The sequence below is a fragment of the Ictalurus punctatus genome, chromosome 7 (assembly GCF_001660625.3).
Source record: "Ictalurus punctatus breed USDA103 chromosome 7, Coco_2.0, whole genome shotgun sequence".
NCBI lineage: Eukaryota > Metazoa > Chordata > Actinopteri > Siluriformes > Ictaluridae > Ictalurus > Ictalurus punctatus.
Window position 1 is genome coordinate 17,990,100 of NC_030422.2, and position 14,217 is coordinate 18,004,316.

Sequence of the window (14,217 nt, forward strand, 5' to 3'; positions counted from 1 at the left end):
TTTGTGCACTTAAGACTACCGTTTGAATAGTCTGTGTTAGTGCAGTGTAGTTACTGTGTCCATGATTCTTAATACTTTTGAGATTTCTCAATATTTTTCTAGAGTGTATTGATTTTTCTGCACTCTTGTAAAGTTTAACAGGAGCCTAAGTTCCTTTGTGAATACACAAAGACGGTGTGATGGAATTTGACTGTTTTTCCCACATACTGCATTACATTTAGGCCAAATCACTTAATAACTCCAAAAATGTACACTAGCTGTGTATATTGAATTTGTTCAGTAATAAATGTAGTGTGTATATACAGCATATCATATTTCCATTGAATGTTCTTAAGCAGTTATTATTTCATGCATTTGCTTGGTGTGTGTGTGTGTGTGTTTTGAGACAGATAGCCATCAGTATCCCCTTAGTGTCTGACAGACAGGATCTCTCTGTGCTACAGAGCGAGTATGCTGAAGAGGACACGATCTATCAGCTCAAGATCAAGGTTAAGACCAACCCATCATGTGTACATTTAGTTCTGTCTGTAATAATATTTCCAACTGTGTTCGATTCTTCTTTATGGCATTTTTGTCAGATCTTGGTTTGAAATTAAGAGTTGCTGTAATAGGCTTCCAAGTGGCAAAAGAGAAAAGCATGTACCAAATGGTAAAGTTTGAATCCCGAGGATGGCACAGCCATCTGTGAGCTCATGTATGTGGAAAAAGGCGGTTGGCGCTTCCCCTGAGTGTTCAGCTGCCTTGTGACCTATCATGAGCTTTACCATGTGAACAGATGCAGTGGCAGAGCTGCACGTGTTTTGGATGAAGCACATGTTATCCTTCATCCTTACCAGTTTGTAGCGATCATGGAGAACTAGCTAGTGTGTGGGAATAGGCAGTGACCAAAATTAGAATTTATTTATTTATTTAACAATATATTTTTTTAATGGAACAAATAAAAATTACTGTAGTTTAAAGTTTTTTCAATGTTTACTCCTACAGGATCTTCATAAAAAATATTCATACATCCGGAAGACGCGGCCTGATGGAAATTGTTTCTACAGAGCTTTTGGCTTTTCACATTTGGAGTCACTACTGGATGATGGCAAAGAGCTACAGAAGTAAAGCTTGCCTTTTGTTGGAATTGTCTATATATATATATTAGTGCACATAGTTTTTGGAAAACCCTTACCAGAAACTAACAGGAATGAGTTCTGTGAATAAGGCTGGGTGGTATACCTGAAATTAGGTACACTTAAATTCTATCTATGCATTGCAGACATTTTTAACAGGTTCACCTTCCATATAGTTGCACTTTTTAGGTACACAATTTTGTTAACTGCCTTCTACCATATCCTTTAGGGCACAGGTTCCGAACCCATCTGTCCTGCACATTTTGATGTTTTCCCTTCCCTAACACACTTGATTAAACTAATGAGCTAATTAACACTCCATCCTGAGTTGCAGTGGGTGTGTTAGTGCAGGGGAAACTACTAAAATGTGCAGGACAAGGGGTAGTCCAGGACCAGGGTTGGGAACCTGTGCATTAGGGGAATAAAACCACCATGGATTGTGGCTTTAAAAAATGGAAACTGGAGAACTAGCGGGAGATTAACACACTGTGCATGAGAAATGATTAGCTATTGTGTATAATTGTATAATTACAGGGTGGGCTTATAACCCCTGCAAAATGGGCTGTGGGTTTAACTAGAAGGTTGCCGGGTCTTGGTGTAGAATAGATTTCAGTTCTTAAAGTAGAATTTGAAAATATATCCTACATATCTGATTGATATATTTTTCCTGTGTATCGCTAAGCATATATAAACATGGCTATCTTTAGGTTTAAAGCAGTGGCAGCAAAGAGCAAACTGGACCTTGTGAACCAGGGCTTTACTGAGTTCACTATTGAAGACTTTCACAACACAGTGAGTATAAACAAGAAGAAACGATCTACACGCTGCTGTAATTTGTAAATCCTGATGTGTGTTCTTGTTGATTTTCATTAGTTCATGGACCTGATTGAGCTGTGTGAGAAGCAGCCCGCCCTCAGGGAGCTGCTGAGCTCCTTTAACGACCAGAGTGTGTCGGACTACGTGGTGGTTTACCTGCGGCTGCTCACCTCCGGCTACCTGCAGAGAGAGCATGCCTTCTTCCAGCATTTCATAGAGGGAGGACGTTCAGTCAAAGAATTCTGCCAGCAGGTAGGGACGTGGCCGAAACAATACTGTCTTTACCGATGTAGAATTTCGGAGGAAGACAGGGCTACAATGATTAACACAAAGTTCGAGAAGGTAAACAGCTGTTCAGACCAGCTCTAGGGTTAACGTTGAATGTTTTTTTGCAGGAAGTGGAGCCAATGTCCAAAGAAAGCGACCACATCCACATCATAGCCTTAGCACAGGCATTGAATGTGTCCATATTGGTGGAATACATGGACCGAGGGGAGGGTGGCACAGTTAACCACCACATTTTCCCAGAAGGCAGTGAGCCACGCATCTTCCTCCTCTATCGACCAGGTCATTATGACATCCTGTACAAATAAATGTGCAACTTCAGTACCATGGTGGAGAATACACCAGAGAAATGGCCACGATTATTCATGCATCTCTGTGTGATGCTGACACCATGGTATTGCAAATATGTACAATGAACATCACACACATTTTTCCTCTTATTATGACGCCCCCTAATGAATTAATGAATGAGTAAAAGTAAGCAGTGATCCAGCATTAGGGTTGTACAGTTTTGTTTTCCTTTGTGGTTGTAAATGTTATCAACTTGCTTTTAGTTACTGTTTATTTTTTTGTTGTTGTTTGTTGAGTTTTATTAAAAGGATTTTCACCTTAGGTCTCCAGAGTTCTTGAATAAAATGTGTTAAAGAAAATACAGTACTATTTTACAGCAGGTAAAATAAAGTTACACTGAAATAAAAATCTCTCAAGACAAAGATAACCCAAACGTACACACACTTCAATGGGAACATTGGTACCCCTGCTCATTCATGCCATTATTTAATCAGCCAATCATGTGGCAGCAGTGCAATGCATGCAGATACAGGACAAGATCTTTAGTTAATGCTCACATCAAACAGCTTAGCGTAGTTAGTGCCGGATGGGCTGATTTGAGGATTTCATACACTGCTTTTCTTCTGGGATTTTCATGCACAAGAATCGCTGGAGTTTAGACAGAATTGTGCAAAGAAAAATCCAGTGAGCAGCAGTACTGCGGGTGGAAACGCCTTGTTGATGAGAGAGGTCTGAGGAGAATGGGTAAACTAGTTTGAGCTAACAGGAAGGCTACAGTGTCTAGAACAACTCTTTACATCCAAGGAGCACAGAAAATGAGTGCATCTCAGAATGTACAAAAAAAAGTCAACCTTTGAGGCAGATGGGCTACAACAACAAAGAGGTTCCACTTCTGACAGCCAAGAACAGGTCTGTGATGCTACAGTGAGCTTAAATTTACTGAAACTGGACAGTTGAAAATTGGAAAAAGTTCAAAGATTTCCACTGTTCAATTTTCTCAGGAGAGCAGCAGGTTCTGAAATATTCACAACAGCCCATCTGGCACAACCAACCACGCCACGGTCAAGGTCACAGAGATCGCATTATTTCCCCATCTGATGTCTGATGTGAACATTGACTAACTCTCTGGACATGTACCTGCATGAACTTGTGCACGAGTTCAACTGCTACTCCATGATTGGCTGATTAGATAATTGCATGAAAGAGTGGTTTCAGTGTTTCTTTTAAAGTGGCCACTATGTGTATGTTTTCGTCCTAGAAATTTCAGCATTAAGGAATAAAATTTTGTAACTGATCCTGATTTTCACAGGAAGTGTTTTCCTCAATTATTTTTTCAGAATTCAGTAACTAGAGAAAGTTTGAATGTCTTTTGAATACTACAGCTTGTGTTTACACATATGGAATGAGGTGTGAAAAGAAACTATTTGACTTGAAATAAAAAACACACGCATGTTCTCCCCGTGCTGCGGGGGTTTCCTCCGGGTACTCCGGTTTCCTCCCCAATCCAAAGACATGCATGGTAGGCTGATTGGCGTGTCTAATGTGTCCGTAGTGTGTGCCCTATGATGGATTGGCACCCTCTCCAGGGTATACCCTGCCTTGTGCCCAATGTTCCCTGGAACAGGCTCCAGGTTCCCCCTCAACCCTGGAAAGGAGTAAGCGGTTGATGGTGGATGGATAAAAAAAAAAATTAAAAAAAAAAAAAAAACACACACACCCACATAGCTTAAAATATTTATATTCTATAAATCAATAGTACATATTCCACACTGGACTTTTAACAAACCAAAAATTGGAGAAATTGATCACTTATAGTTCAACCAAATATTTTCATACATTTCCAGCGTGAAGTAATTTACGAAATTATGATACAACAAAAAAAAAGTAAATCAAGAGCACCTAAAGAGGCAGTATATACATTGGGGTAAAAAAAAAAAAAAAAAAAGTATACATGAACATACTTTTTTTATCTGATTACTATAACAAATGCACATTCATCTTTGGCACTCTTAAACACTGAAAGGTAGTTCTGGAAAGAGGTGGAGGAAAAAAAGAAACCCAACAATATATTGTTGAATACACTGTTGGTCGAAAACAAGCACATTAAATGTTCAATAGAGCAGCATTCTTTCCTCTAAAGAGGATAAGGATATTAAAAAGCAGTTTGCTCAGTCAGAAACAAAAATAATGCATTATATTACATATTATATAACACTGCACGCATTAAATACAAGGAATGTAAGAACTGTTTTAAGTGATCAAAATGTTAAACACAGCTGTGCTGAATAAACAGTGACAGCAAGAATTTCCTTTAACGACTCGGCTACTGCATGTAGTTCTCCAAAATAAGCACCGTATTTCTGTTCTTGTGTTAAGACATGAACATAATCTTTGGCGTCAAAGAAAAAATAAAAAAGTCAGATATCACTTACAAGGAAAAAAAAAAAATGTAGTAAAGCACTTTATAATGAAAAAGGCATGAATATGTTGTGAATGCTTCTGATTTGCTGAATAAGTGGACCACTACCTGAACACAACACGTAAATCGCCACAGAATAAAGGATGCACGCTGATGGCTCTAACCTGACTGAAGAAAACATGGATGTTCAGAAGATGATTTTGTAATACTTTGCTTACAGAGCAAAGTCCAGTTTGACCCGGACAGAGTGCTGTTTGGTGATGTCACTCACAGCTTAGCACTATTCCTGCACGTATGGATTTCTACGTTTCTATCAAAACTCTTTCTAGTAACATATGAAATGTAACAGGATTATTGGGCCGAATGTTTTTAGTGCTCCGTCTGCTGATTTTCAAGGTGACCAATTCTCAGTAAACAGAACAAACATGACTTGAGTTCTTTCTCTGATTTTGCTGAGAGATATAAATAAATAAATAGCAGTGCATGGACAGGTCTTCAGTTGATATTAATGAGATGCGCGCGCACACACACAGCATTATGTGGCTTAGAGTAGGATTTTGAGGTCATTTACTGCTTAGTGTTACTAATTTCCTCAACAAAACATAGGAGTATTGCTGCTGTGTAAAGGAGTGGCAAAATACTGCCACCGAGCATCAGCTGATACTACAGCTGATAAATTCACTATGCTTGTGCTTAAGAAGTCTCTGACTGTCACCGTTGCAGCTTTGATATAACGTTCATATACGCTCAGACGTAATTATTTATCAGAAACATTCATGTGCATGTATGCATACGCAAGCTTCCTGTACTTTACTTCCAATTCCAGTTTCAGTAAGGGCCGTATCCCAGGCCGAGGCTCTCCTTGAGGCCTCGGAGCTGTTCTTCCCCTAGCCGGATTTTGTCATCCAGCTGCCGCTGTTCTACCAGAAGTGCTGCCTTCATCTTCACAAAATGGCTGTAATCACGCAGTTGTTCTGGAGTCAGGCATCGACCCAGCACCCTGCCCACGGCCTCCTCCCTCCGGTCCACATGTTCCTTCAGCTCCTGAGCCTCAGCCAGCTGTGCAAGGAGCTGCTTCTTCTTGTCCATCAGGGGGAGCTAGAGTGCCGTAAGAGAAAAGAATCAAAAGAAATAGTGAGTAACCGTCACTCACGGATACTGAGCTATGAAACAATGGAAATCAAGTAAACACTGGTTTTGATAAACTCAGAAACACCAACTCAACAGCACAAGACTCTGGGAAAACTAGAATCCAGAGAAACAGACAAGCAGAAACATATGACACACATGTATTTCTTCTTCTCGCACCCACATCTCACCCTCACCCTCTCACGATGGCCTGATTCTGGGTCCAAGCAATCTAGAGCACTCTCCACTCTGAGCAGCCTGCCGGAGAGCGATAACAGAAGACTCGTCACTTTGTCCAGGTCTCCGATAAACATACGGAACTTGTCGACCTCGTTTGGCTTGCAGACGGCCAGCACCAGGCTTTCCACCTCCTCGCCAAGCTGAGCGTTGGCTCTGATGTCCTCCTGCAAACCTCTTTGGGCTTCCCGCAACACACCCAGCTTCTTACGCAAGCTTTCCATCAGCTGCCTCTGTAAATAATATGGAAAATTGCAGTTCAGAAATGAAGTAGCCCTCACAAGTGGAGAACAGAAACTTGATTTCTTATTCAGCTAAAGTATTATATCGATGGAGTCTATGCAAATCAAATCAGCCCAAACCTTGTAATTAAGCTCTTCGTCTTCCTTCTTCATTTCGGAGAAGTTTGGCATCTTATTAAGGAGTTGAGCTTTGTTGGTGGGTCCTCTGTAGCTGGTAGAGATTGAGCCCTGTGGTACTGAGGGGCTCTGTCTAGAAGACCTGGGGCAATAAACAATCAATATAAGCAATAAAACAAGTAATGAAAACATTACTTGTTCTTGGTAGACTTCCCCTCTACCATGCCCAATCCCATTACAAACTGCATTTTTAGAATGCCACAAAATATGCAAATAAACCAAATTTCTCAAAAACAGGGTCATACCTCTCTACCATGTCTCCACTCAGTATATTGCCTCCTCTCCAGCCTTCTGTTCCACTCCCTGCATAGTGAGGGAACAGTTCTCCCATTAGCTCCTTTCCAGCTCTGCCACAACCCTCTTCTAATAAAGAGTCCACGATGGACGCCCTTTGCCCTCTCCTCATACCCGATGACGAAGCCTCTTCGTCAGTCAACGTGTCGATGTCTGTTTCCAGCACAGTCACTGGCTGAGCAAAACACTGCATCTCTGTGCGGTCTTCTGCTTGCCTTTGCTGTTCCACTGCGGTTCCCTCATTCTCAGGGAACTCATCTATGTCTGTCTCGTAGGGCAAAGATTGATCCTTGTTGGAGGGTAGGCATTGGGTAGAAAGTTCCAGAGTCTTGATAGTGCCAAGCATGCATATTTGCTGAGGCTGATTCTGGAAATGCTGCTGTTGGTTGTAATTCATTGTAAAGTAGGACTCTGGATAGACGGGTCCAGCGCGAGAGCCATTCTCCAAAGTAGAGACCGGGATTGGTGACTTGCTAGCATTGTTTTTTGCTGTGTAGTTGTGAGGAGAAGTCAAGTCCCACTCTGCTCTATGCTTATAAATGACTGGTTTCACCACAGCTGGTCTGTATTGATCGGAAGGCTGGGACAAGCTTTGCTCAGAAAGTCTGAAATGTGACAGGATTGAAATGCAAATGAGGTCATACATATAAAAAAAAAATATATCATTCAATGTGATATGAGGCGAGAGCAATAAAGTAGCAGCATCAAAAGTAACAGAGTCCTTAAGCAACAACAGTGGTAGGGACACTATTGGTCCCTATGCTATGGTGCTCAGAAGAAAAATCTGAGCTGTACTGAATATGCGTTAATTTGACTCGGTGCTTCCTGCATAGCCTGCAGTTCCACTACAGCAAAAACACCATAATGGGAAGTTTAAGTGAGTTAATTTCATGGTTTAACTGGTGTTGAATTAGAATTATATTTACACTAGATAACAAGACTATTCCATAAATGAAATCAGAGCAATTTGGTCAGACACTTATATTATAATCATATTGTAAGTTATTGTACCTGTTGGCATCTTACATCAGTACAAACTCCTCTTCTGATATTTGCTTATCTTCTAAAGCAGAGGTTCTCAACCTTTTGTAACTAAAGCACATATATCTTACACTGTATTATTTATATTATATACTTTCAAAAACAGAGATATATATATATATATATATACATATATATAAATCTGTTTTTGAAAGTATATACAGAGATTTTTTTTGCTTGTTTTTTTACTTTTTAAAATTATTTTTCATAACTTGTATGATTTTTTAAAACAACTTTTATAAAACTATATAACAGGCAGGTATGGAACATGAATGATATAAAATGTTTCTGAACACTAGAACTACTCTGAACAAGAGAACTAAGCTGTAATAACGTGTACTATTTTACATGTAAAACATGTTGCATTATATTCATCTTACATTCTAAAAACATTCACATAAGAATGATGTAAATTGGGAGGAAGGACACGTCTCGTATTGTGCCCTGTGATGGACTGGCACCCTGTCCAGGGTGTACCCTGCCTTGTGCCCGATGCTTCCTGGGATACGCTCCAGGTTCCCCCGCGACCCTGAAAAGGAGTAAGCGGTTTAAGGTGGATGGATGGATGGATGGACGGACGGACGGACGTGTCTCGTTATCTAAATCTCCGGCTCTCAGACACTCACTAAACAGAGCAGACGCAGAGAGGGGTGTGAGTGCAGTGGGAAAGCAAGACCTCGTGCTTGCAGGACAGTATTGGAGACATTTGGAAATTTTATAAGGTTTGTCCAAAAAGTGGCTAGATTTGTTGCTAGGCGCTTTTTTTTTTATTGCAAAAGAAGTCAATAAAGGGGTCTGAAAAGTCGCTAAGTTGACAACACTGGTCTACACTGACAGCTAGATAAAAGGCAGGCTAAGCTCCGCCTCTCCCCAGCAAAAAGAAAATACAGATACTTTTCTCTTTCTTTTACTGAAAAGCAAATGATGCAGTCTGTTTTTTTTTCTTGAAAACTATTTGCACCCCCCTGGTTGAGAACCACTGTTCTAAAGCATAAAGCAATTATTTTTAAATGACATTTTCATAGCCAACAAAGACTATCAAACACTCTATTCTGCCATAGAGTTGTTTCTTAGTGGCTACAGTGTCAACATTTAGTTCTGGTCATTGTAGCCATCCCTACAGCCATCATTGCTTAAAGTCCCTTTTAACCTTTACAGAAGCCATACTGTACCTTCGGCTCGACTCATTTGAGGATGGTGGTGTGTCTTCTGAACTGTTTGTATCATAATGCTGATTTCTGGCAGTGTCTTGTTCTTTTGGAGGCAGGGCCACAGGTTTGAAAGCTCTGTTATTTAAGGCAGGGTTTAGCGGAGCTTGGTGCCTTTCCACATCATCCCTTGGAGGAAGGCTGTAGGACCGCTGACGAGTCAATTCAAGGGCAGTGGATGGACAGGGTGTGTGCGTTTGGAGCTGGGACGAAGAGACAGGTTGGGTAGAGAAGAGACTGTGGTGAGATGCCCTTCTCTTATGGAACTGCTCCCATTTTGGGGGGGGTGGCCGAGGAGGAGGAGGCCCTTTTTTCTTCTTTGTCTCATCTACAGACACATTCTCCTCCAGTTCCCTGACGACAGAAGAAGACATTCTGCTATTATTGGTAGCAGCATCATGACTACGAAGACACTTGGTCTCCACGCGGATGTCGTTTTCAGACATGGTGCGGTTTCTAAGTCTTGAGGACGTGAAGGATTGATCCTTGTTGTTGCAATCACGTAGTCTGTTGTTCCACTGACACTGAAACCCACGACCCACAGTAACTTCTGGTCTTGAATCTCGTCTACACAGAGTATAGTCCCTAAAGCCCAAGAACATGAGTCATGATGAATAGCTTAACCTCCTACTGGAGACTGTTGCACATTGTATGAAACCCTCAAGAAGCTCTTACTGAATGCACAATTTAAAAGTCAGATTCCAAGTCAAATGCCCATTATCGCAAATTATATAAAAACACAAGAAACAATGGGGGAAAAAAAAAACAGTAGTGCTGGGGCCACCAATCTGTGAACATACCTTTCAGTCAGGCTAAACTTCCTCCTTAGTTTTGTTTGTTCCAGCTCATGTACAGGAAAAGCCTGTGGAAGACATTTGACAAATGATTCAAAACAGGAACATGTTTGGATGCTAGAATTTTCCTGATACTTGAGGCACAAAAGAAACCCAGTACCTTTTCTGCCAAATATAATTAATTTGTAATACAGACTACTTTAAAAAGTTAAAAGTACTTTATAAATTCTTTTCTTCCTCTCACAGAAAGGAAGACACCTGGAGGTAATAAACAGGAAAATGGTATTCCTCATGATACATAATTGTTCTTTCTGTTTCAAAAAATAAATAAAAACAATTTAATTCTAAAATAGTTATACTGAGTGGAACAGCAAATTGCCAGACATACATCTTAATATAAAGGTAAACGGGGGTTAATTACTAAGCTAATAACTATGCTATTATTACTAAGCAAAAATCTTTTTATAGAAACTTTCAAGTTCACCTTCATTTAGTTCAGTTAGAAACAAAGGGCTTCACATTATTTGCTTGCGAAGGACCGTTATATGCTATACCTCCAAGAGGCCACTTTTATTTATATAAGGGTGGCAGATTCAGTTACACAATATGTAGTTAAACCTCCTTTTACCATATCTTCCTCTAGATGCTAGGCTGGAACAACAATTCTCAAAGCATAAATCTTGTCCAATATTATTGTTGGCTGGCTGCTACGGTCCTAAAGCAAGTGGCTGTTTTCCAACATTATGGGCTGAATGAATCCCAGTCTGCTCCGTTCCATATATTACAAGGATTTCTACACATCTCTGGTGTATGCTGCGTCAATGCATCAGTATTAAATATTGACAATATTATATTGTCAATAATAAATGTATCTATAAGTGACATCACCTCTGTTGGAATGCAGCTCCTGGCTGTGTATCCACGGTGTAGACAGTAGTTGTCAGATTGATACTTTTGGCTAGTTACAGGTCGGAAAGCTGAGCATGGCTTTTGGATGTTAGGTTTGGTCTTGTTGTGAAAATTGTCAGATTGTGAAATACACAAGGTTAGATTTTGAGATGCAAGTGGTTGTTTTAGGCCATCATGAGGCAAAGGTGGTAGCATTGTGGTACTGTTGAGGTCATGTCCTGCGTAAAAGCGATCTCTACCGGTTTCCCAGTCTCTCTCCATCTGTTGCACTCTCTGTTGCTCTCTTTCGGCTTCCTTTCTTGCTCTTTCTCTCTCCCTCTCCTGTTCCTTTTCCCATGCCTGTAGTCGCTCCTGTTCTTTACGTTCTGGTTCTTTTTCTCTCTGTTTCTCATTCTCCCTCTCCTTTTCCCATTCTCTTTCCAGTGTATTTTCTCTCTCTTGGTCTCTCTCTTGCTGCAATCTCTTTCTTCTAGTATCAAATGAACTGACTGAGGTTCCATCATTAATTCCACCCTGGTAAGAGAACCTCCTGTGCCCAAGGTCAAGGACTGTCTCAAGGGGTTCAGAAGAAGTTGGATCTTTCTTTCTCCCATGCTTCTCTGGCCTCTGGCGGTGGCTTGTAAGGCCTGCCAAGTTGGTCACAGACTGGCTCAGGTTTCTGCTAGTCTCCTCAAAGAACTTCCTGCGGTCTGCAAAAGGTGGGATGTCACAGTCATCAGCTCGGGTACAGCGTCCACCTGAAGAACCCACTCGTTCCCTTGTTTTTCCAAGGTTCCAAGAAGATGGTACTGTTCCTTCACCATTCTTCTTTAATTCAGTTGGTTCCATTTCTGGTTGTAGTTTGTTCTCAGGTGTCCAGCGCCAACGCCTGGCTTTACCTGGTGGTGCCAACTCTTCGACCACACGCACGCATACAGGTCTGTTTACCTCAGCTGACTGGATTCCAATGGTATCGTCCTGTGAATTATGGATATCTTCAGTCCTGCTCCCTGAATGCTCTGAAGAATTTGTTCCACAGCATCTGCCTGGAAATGTTGAGTTTGAGGCAATTGTTCTGGCCTGAGATGGAGCAAAATTCTGGAAGCTGTTGTGTTGATTAGTCTGTGTTTGAATCCTGTGTTGATTGATGGCTGGCATCTCTGAGGGGGATTTTTCTTCCATATCCTCTTCCTCCAAAGTCTCGCCATCACATAGCAGACCACTGGAACCTTTGCTCTTTTGTAGCTGAGCCTTCTTCCTCTGGATCTCATTGCGAAGGTTTGTGGCAAAACGTTCACTACGACGGCGAGACTTAGATGAACGAAACTGGCGTTTTTGAACAGGCTTTGAAATGTCACCATCATCTCCCTTGCCTTCTCCTTGTTCCTGGTTTTCAAGTAGAGTGTCCATGCTCGATGCAGCATTAATGGCCTCAAAACCTCTCTCTTGAAGTTGAGTATCTATGCAGGGTCCATTCTCAGCAAATCCATTTCCTATAGTTTCACCTGGAACACTGACAGATCTTCCCCAAGCATGCTGGACCGGAGTAAGTCTTTGGCTTGAATCAAATGGTTCTCCCTCCACCCTGTGTTCCTCTAGCTCCGAAGTGGTCAGTGAGCCGGGTGTGGAGCACCTGCTTCCTCCCCATTTATCCTGAGCTACAGCTGGACGGTCTTCACCTAGTTCCTCCCTTGGATGTAGAGGATTAGACCACAGGCTAGAAGGGGACATGGAATGTGCAGTATTGTCACTTGAGTGCTCTATCATGTGTAACTGAGAGACAAGTAATTTTTCTGGTGCACTATGTCTGTGCATCCTAGGCTGGAGACTGTTATCTAAATGATTGAGTTTACTATCAAGACTCTCTGCTGTTGCAGGACTGGGCCTGGTCGAATGCCTCTCTAGGGTCTGGAAGTGACTGATCTTTTGGCTTCCGTCTGTTGAGCTGACTTGGTTATCTATAAACAGTTCTTTTTGAGAATTTATGGTGTAATAAGGTTCTGCTTTGTTACTCTTCAAGTCCTGGTCATTTTCTTGACCATTCAGACACACACTACCATTCAATGTCTTGCGGATGTGAGGAGGGTCTTCAATAGTGCAGCAAGTCAAACTTGACACACCAACAGGAGCAGACACACAACGTTTATCCAGCACCTCTGGTAGGCCTCTGGTAGCCCTGAAACTATCCTTCCTCATGGGAGGTTGTGGAGGTCCGCACTTGTTTTCTTCGTAGCTATAGGATGATGGACGTACTTTAGCCTCAGGCCTATGAGGCAGAGACGTAGACTTGAGAATCCCCTCCTCACAGTGCAGTTCTCCTGGGCCACTAGCCGCAGGATGTCCCTCTGTAAACCTGCAGGAGGGGCCAAAGCCCTGCAGGAGACTGTCCATAGAGCTGTTTTCCTCAGGGCGCAAAGATACTGTGTAGTCAGATGTATTTGAGCTTGCAGAGAAAGAGCTATAAGCCGAGTCACGTTTGTTATTGAAGATGGCAGGGTCAATGGGAGAGAGCTGGCTGTCGTAGTAACCCTGACTTGGAGGGTTTTCCAGACTTTCCATACTCCCCACAGAGCTGCTGCGGTCTGTACTGTAGTGCCGGGAGAGGTGGCCCAATGGCATGGACAGCTCACTAGACAGTAAGGTAGAGAGAAAAGTTAATGATTACAATCAGTATTTCAGAAATCACAAGACAAAAACCATATTATATATATATATATATATATATATATATATATATATATATATATATATATATATATATATATATATATATATATATATATATAAAGATAGAACACACACATTTTGTGTAGCTGCTAAAAACAAATCAAAACAAGTTATTTGATATATTTGGAAACAACCAAATATATTGCATACAACCAGGGTATCTGGAGAAGAAAACTCTGTTGATGCTTGTAAGCACAGAGCTTTCTTTCTCTTTTTGTTCTAGCACCAGGGCAGTACCAAAAAGAAAGGAAATTAGGTTTCCAAAATGGGAAATCCCATCATAGTCATCATCATCAGCTATATAATATGGAATACGTGACAACATTCCACAACACTTCAAATGCACTGTTATTTCCACAGAGACAACTCATACAGAAACATATGTCAGTAGTTACCAAATGAACAGAAAGTTTTACAAGCATCGGTGATGTTACAGTTAGGAGTTTTAAACCTGCTATAAAGATATAGGTAGAACACTCGGGTTGACAAAATTATTTATTAAGAGCTTTTTAAAAAATAGTATATTAGACTACAGGCAAGGACGATATTTACTTT

The 14,217-nt window shown here is 41.2% G+C and overlaps 2 protein-coding genes across 7 annotated transcripts in view; one reads left to right on the forward strand and one right to left on the reverse strand.

Annotated features, from left to right (window-relative positions):
• otub1b (OTU deubiquitinase, ubiquitin aldehyde binding 1b) overlaps positions 1–2,828 on the forward strand; it is a 6,941-nt gene extending 4,113 nt beyond the window's left edge. Inside the window, exons 3-7 of the mRNA XM_017472760.3 lie at positions 390–488; positions 985–1,103; positions 1,823–1,907; positions 1,989–2,183; positions 2,327–2,828. Of these exons, the coding sequence (XP_017328249.2) occupies positions 390–488; positions 985–1,103; positions 1,823–1,907; positions 1,989–2,183; positions 2,327–2,524 (696 nt within the window). The 3' untranslated portion in view covers positions 2,525–2,828. The remainder of the gene's footprint in view (positions 1–389; positions 489–984; positions 1,104–1,822; positions 1,908–1,988; positions 2,184–2,326) is intronic.
• Positions 2,829–4,229: 1,401 nt separating this feature from the next.
• The window catches only part of shroom4 (shroom family member 4), a 42,649-nt gene continuing 32,661 nt past the window's right edge, over positions 4,230–14,217 (reverse strand). For 4 of the 6 annotated variants that reach the window (XM_017472716.3, XM_017472712.3, XM_047156881.2 and 1 more), the window contains 7 exons: positions 10,936–13,564; positions 10,054–10,115; positions 9,218–9,838; positions 6,956–7,609; positions 6,654–6,792; positions 6,252–6,524; positions 4,230–6,024 (listed from right to left, as the gene is read on the reverse strand). In XM_017472716.3, coding sequence (XP_017328205.1) covers positions 5,755–6,024; positions 6,252–6,524; positions 6,654–6,792; positions 6,956–7,609; positions 9,218–9,838; positions 10,054–10,115; positions 10,936–13,564 — 4,648 coding nt within the window. In that variant the 3' untranslated portion in view covers positions 4,230–5,754. The remainder of the gene's footprint in view (positions 6,025–6,251; positions 6,525–6,653; positions 6,793–6,955; positions 7,610–9,217; positions 9,839–10,053; positions 10,116–10,935; positions 13,565–14,217) is intronic. The other 2 variants (XM_017472713.3, XM_017472717.3) reach the window with 2 other exon arrangements.